General features: G+C 40.1%; 1 protein-coding gene across 1 annotated transcript; it reads left to right on the forward strand.

Moving 5' to 3' along the window:
* Positions 1 to 541: 541 nt before the first annotated feature.
* LOC122938361 (olfactory receptor 1020-like) lies at positions 542 to 1399 on the forward strand (the record flags this gene model as incomplete). The annotated part of the gene is made up of 1 exon (XM_044293822.1): positions 542 to 1399. A coding segment is annotated over one exon (858 nt), but the record flags the coding sequence as incomplete, so codon positions are not given.
* Between the last annotated feature and the right edge of the window lie 5148 nt (positions 1400 to 6547).

Here is a 6547-nt window from a genome sequence, read left to right on the forward strand (position 1 = left end):
CACCGCACAAGACACAAAATGGCCGCCGATCACACCATAAAAAAGTGACTGACAAACGGTCTGGGCAGCCTAAAAACAGTGAGTGAGCATTTGAGTATCAGCAGCTCAATGATGCACAGCTGCAGATCGATCGATTAATCAAGTGAAGTCCTTTGGAGGAGTTAATCTGCCTAATCTCGCCCTACTGTCGCATCCGCAACCTCTCCCTACGCTAATCAGAGCAGAGTGACGGGCGGCGCTATGTGACTCCAGCTTAAATAGAGGCTGGGTCACATGGTGCTCTGGCCAATCACAGCCATGCCAATAGTAGGCATGGCTGTGACGGCCTCTTGGGGCAAGTAGTATGACGCTTGTTGATTGGCTGCTTTGCAGCCTTTCAAAAAGCGCCAAGAAAGCGTCACAAAAGCGCGAAGAAAGCGACGAACACCGAACCCGAACCCGGACTTTTACGAAAATGTCCGGGTTCGGGTCCGTGTCACGGACACCCCAAAATTCGGTACGAACCCGAACTATACAGTTCGAGTTCGCTCATCCCTACTTATTTTTGATATTTTACATAGTTACTTTGCTGGCTAATATTGGCATCATGATAACCATCAGAGGAGACCCTAAGCTTCATACTCCCATGTACTTTTTCATAAATAACCTTTCTTTCTTAGACCTTTGTTACTCTACTGTCATAACGCCAAAGATGTTAGACACCTTCCTTTCGGTCACAAAGAATATTTCATTTGTTGAATGTATAATGCAGATGTACCTGTTCGGCGCCTCAGTTAGCCTTGAGTGTTTCTTGCTAGGGATAATGGCTTATGATCGCTATGTTGCAATCTGCAACCCACTGTTGTACATGATAATAATAAAGAAGACATTCTGCAGGCAACTTGTGGGCTTTGCTTACCTTGGGGGTTATCTTAATGCATCGATTCATACATCATACACTTTCCAACTACCATTCTGCAGAAGCAATAATATAGACCACTTCTACTGCGATGTCCCACCACTTCTAAAGCTCTCTTGTACTGATACCACCGCAAATGAGCTTGTGATGTTCATTTTTGGTGGTCTTACTGAAATCGCTTCACTGACAACTATTATGGTCTCGTATAGCTATATTATATCAACTATATTAAACATAAATTCCCAGCAAGGTAGGAAGAAAGCATTCTCTACCTGTACTTCCCACCTTATGACAGTGGGCATATTCTACAGTACCATTGTCTTCATGTACCTTCGACCATCTTCTAGTTATGCCATGAGCCAAGACAAAATTGCTTCTGTGTTCTATACTGTTATTATTCCCATGCTTAACCCATTAATTTATAGCTTAAGAAATAAGGAGGTCACAAGAGCATTCATGAAAGCCAGGGACAAATACAGATTTAAGTTGTTATTATTATAGTGTATGTACCGTATATCTACAGGGGCAACTATCTATCATATAGTACATATGTAGTACCAATTGTACTGTATATCACTTAAATCATTAAAGGGGTTGCCTGGTTTTAATATATTATGGAATTCTAGATTAAAGGGGTTGTTCCAAAATAAAAATTAAATGTCTCTGTTAAATAACATAAAAGATAATTTCTCTATTGAAATCATGAAAAAATATTTATGTATAGAGATGAGCGAATACATTTGAGTTCTTAGAAAGTGAGGGGCTGTCCCTGCTACTCAAGAATCTGTCCCCACACACTTTATTGACAGGGCTGGACATCTTGCTTGGCCCTGTCAATCATGTGCTAGAGGCTCTGCTGCTGCTACCAGAACAGTGACTGTGTATGCACCACTACCCAGAGGCACTAGCACTATTAGGAACAATTGCACCCCACTAATTATGATTTTGGATTTAGGCTTCTTTCATATTAGCGTTAGGATTGTCCGGCAGGCTGTCCCGGCAGGCTGTCCCAGCATGGGAACAGCCTGCCGGATCAGTACTAACGCTAGCCCACGTGTGCTACTGGAAGTCTGCTCCAGCCCTATTCACTATAATGGGGATGGTCCGGAGGTCCGGCTGCAGTACGGCAAACATGCCTAGAGGCAGCCAGACTAAAACCATAGCGTTCCCGTGCCGGAGCAGCATGCCAAACAATCCTAACGTTAATGTGAAAGAAGTCTAAGGGTACTTTCACACTTGCGTTGTTTGATTCCGGCAGGCAGTTCCGTTGCCTGAACTGACTGCCTGATCAGGCAAACTGTATGCAAACGGATGTCATTTTTTCTGACTGATCAGGCATTTTTCTGACTGATCAGGATCCTGATCAGTCAGAAAAATGCCTGATCAGTCAGAAAAATGCATTGCAATACCGGATCCGTTTTTCCGGTGTCATCAGGCAAAACGGATCCGTTTTTTTTTTTTTTTTTCATTTTTAAAGGTCTGCGCATGCGCAGACCGGAAGGACGGATCCGGCATTCCGGTATTTTGAATGCCGGATCCGGCACCAATACATTCCTATGGAAAAAAATGCCGGATCCGGCCTTCAGGCAAGGCTTCAGTTTTTTTCGCCGGAGATAAAACCGTAGCATGCTACGGTTTTCTCTTTTGCCTGATCAGTCAAAACGACTGAACTGAAGACATCCTGATGCAAACTGAACGGATTACTCTCCATTCAGAATGCATAGGGATATGCCTGATCAGTTATTTTCCGGTATAGAGCCCCTGTGACGGAACTCTATGCCGGAAAAGAAAAACGCAAGTGTGAAAGTACCCTTATTCTGTGTACTTGGGCTTGTATTTTGAGTATTGACATGTTATTGATACACCGTCAGCCCTTATATTTCATTGTGTGTGATTTGCTGCTTTTTATATCTGTATTTTTATTCTGTATTACGTCAAATAAATTTGTATCTATTTTGATCTACTCTGCACTGTGTATCCTTTGTAGGTGATATGTTTGTATTTTTGCACATTTAGTGCATTTTTCATAGTAGTTTTGCTTGTTTGTTGACATCTGTGCACATATTTACACTGATCAGATACAAAGTCAGAATAAACAAATCAAGTAACTCATCGGTGAGATCTTATTTGTCATTCACATTTACCATGTACTCCATCTGGCCCAGACCACCGTAGCAACACAAAATGCATTGACTCAATGTTTTCCTAGCACATAAACACCCTCTTTACAAACCCTCTATCCTGCTGTCCCCCTTTAACAGTGCCATACCTGTATTACCCCTAATCATCTGTCTGCTTTGCTGAATCCCAAATAGTGTATTGCAGAAATAATACTGCTAGAACTATGGCAGTAATAGTGAAATACCAACAGTGATTCCAAAAATAATAGCGACATGTGGATTATAAAGCACCTTTTACATAGTGCCCACCCTTAGTTCTCCATAGTAAATTGCTATATTCATATAGTGCCTTCCAAAATGCTCCATAGTAAATGCCAGTATAATAGTTTATCTTCCATGTCACAACATGCTATGTACAGTATCCTCTTCCCGGCTCCCAGTATATATTAGTCTCCCTATATAAAATGATGTCTCTCAAAATTTCCTATATAAAATTTTGCCAGCCAATAGGGACTGTATAAAATGAGGCCCCCAAAATGTCCTACATAAAATGATGCTTCCTACATTGCTCCATAAAAATGATGTCCCTAAAAGTGCCATATAAACTTGCGTTCCATATAAAATTATGTGTCCCACATAAACTTGTGCATCATAAAAAAAAATTATGACCCCCATATACCCAATAACACATTTTCTGATGACACATTCCCTTTAGTACACTGCACGATCTATACTGCAGGTACATGTACAGGCCTGAGGTTAGGGATGCATGTTAATAAACAACAATTTGTATTTTTTATTTTTGTTTGGCTATGTTGTTCTGTGGTAAATCTGTTAGATGGGCTTCATTATGGCTCATCTGCAGCTCATGTATTTCCCTTCCTGAGTAATGTATTCTGATTAAATCAATTACTCAGAAAAGGAAACAGAGGGATTGTAGATGAACCATCAGAAACCCTGGCATTCTGCAGCTTGCTTTGTAATGGAATGTATGCAAGCTACTAAAGCCAAAGGTTGCAGCATTTTTATGAAAACCAAATGTTTTTATAACATAATTGGAATTATGCACTAAAACTTTAAATTTGAAACTTTAAAACCTTTAAACTTTAAAACCAAGTGAAAATTGTGGTCTGATTAGACCAAATATAAACTTTCTATAAAAAATACATTTTTTTTGTTTAACTAACACTGTACAAGACCAAACAGGTATTCTCTCATGTAGAATATCATGCATGCAGCTAAATTTGGTTGAAACGCTTATTTGCAACATGTCAAGGAAGGTTTGTGATGCTAGACAGTAAATGAATGGCTCAAAATGCAGTCCTGGATGAAAACATGCTGCAGTCTGCAAGGTAACTGGGAACCGACAGCTGCAAATTACAATATAAAACCAAAGTTACATATGAGTGGTGACCAGGCTCTAAGTAACACAGAGTTAAGAAATAGAACAAATGGAAAATGATAAGGTTGTCACTCAAGGTGAAAATAATATTACAAATATTTTAATAAATATATCAGTGCATTTAAAAACATATCAAATAATTACAAGAATTAATAATGTGCCCCACAAGTATCAAGTATTAGCCTGATTGAATAAGGTCCACACGAATCTATATATATATAAAGAAGGACATATGTACAGTCAGGTCCATAAATATTAGGACATCAACACAATTGTAACATTTTTAGCTCAATACACCACCACAATGGATTTGAAATGAAACAAACAAGATGTGCTTTAACTGCAGACTGTCAGCTTTAATTTGAGGGTATTTACATCCAAATCAGATTAACGGTGTAGGAATTATAACTGTTTGTATATGTGCCACATAACACCCACTCTGCTTCCTCCTGCGCCTGGGTCGCCTAATAGATCGTCCGGAAATAAACGGCAGTTACAGCTGGAACTTCTGGTAAATTTCCTCTTTATTAGCACAGGGTAGGGTAAGGGTAGGCTCAACGCATTTCGGGGTCACCAAGGATCCTGATGAAGGGGAACCTTGGTGACCCCGAAACGCGTTGAGCCTACCGTTACCCTACCCTGTGCTAATAAAGAGGAAATTTACCAGAAGTTCCAGCTGTAACTGCCGTTTATTTCCGGACGATCTATTAGGCGACCCAGGCGCAGGAGGAAGCAGAGTGGGTGTTATGTGCTTTATCCCACCCTGCCCCTCCTGGGTGAAGTGAGTTTTTACTTGAAAATTTTATTTAAAAAAAATATTTTTCAAAAAGAAAACTTATATTAGAAAGTTTTCTTTGTTCTCACGGGGGCTATTTCAATGTACTATTTTAATGTACTATTTTAATGTACTATCACCACTATTAATCCTAAAAATAACTCTTCTTGGTAATACAAACATTGTGATTTTAAAACAGTGAATGGGACTACCCCTTGTTTTAACATTTAACTACCCCGTGTTTCACCATTCTAATACAAGCATCTGACTACCTCTGAGGGATTGGTCGCCGTATACAGGTTTTTTTCTTTTGTGTTTTCCTTCCTGTACCATGTCCACTTTAGATTAATTCTATCCGGACATTATACCTGTGGAAGCCTTCCACCTCCCTAACAACTAAATCTAATAAAATATATTAATAAATATATTTAAAAAAACTATAAAAAATAAATATACACCTGAAATATATCCTGGACCCTAGCTATATCATATCACTCCCTAATGGTCCGTTCTCCTTGGCGCCCTGCCTGGATATCCCAGACTCTCTATACACAAAGGAGTCTGTGACTAATCCCCTCTTCTTTTTTCCCTGTATCTCTGTCTACTATCAATAAAGCAAGCCATCATTAGGCTGAAAAAACAAAACAAACCAGAGAGATAGCAAAAACATTAGGCGTGGCCAAAACAACTGTTTGGAGCAGTCTTAAAAAGAAGGAAAGCACCGATGAGCTCAGCAACACCAAAAGACCCGGAAGAGCACGGAAAAAAACTGTGGTGGATGACCGAATAATTATTTCCCTGGTGAATAAAACACCCTTTACAACAGTTGGCCAGATCAAGAACACTCTGCAGGAGGTAGGTGTATGTGTGTCAAAGTCAACAATGAAGAGAAGACTTCCCCAGAGTGAATACAGAGGGTTCACTACAAGATGTAAACCATTGGTGAGCCTTAAAAACAGGAAGGCCAGATTAGAGTTTGCCAAACGACATCTAAAAAAGCCTACACAGTTCTGGAACAACATCCTATGGACAGATGAGACCAAGATCAAGTTGTGCCAGAGTGATGGGAAGAGAAGAGTATGGAGAAGGAAAGGAACTGCTCATGATCCTAATCATACCGCCTCATCAGTAAGCATGGTGGTGGTAGTGTCATGGCGTGGGCATGTATGGCTGCCAATGGAACTGGTTCTCTTGTATTTATTGATGATGTGACTGCTGACAAAAGCAGCAGGATGAATTCTGAAGTGTTTCGGGCAATATTATCTGCTCATATTCAGCCAAATGCTTCAGAACTCATTGGACGGCGCTTCACAGTGCAGATGGACAATGACCCAAAGCATACTGCAAAAGCA

This window comes from Bufo gargarizans, chromosome 5 (genome assembly GCF_014858855.1).
Source record: "Bufo gargarizans isolate SCDJY-AF-19 chromosome 5, ASM1485885v1, whole genome shotgun sequence".
Classification (NCBI taxonomy): Eukaryota; Metazoa; Chordata; class Amphibia; order Anura; family Bufonidae; genus Bufo; species Bufo gargarizans.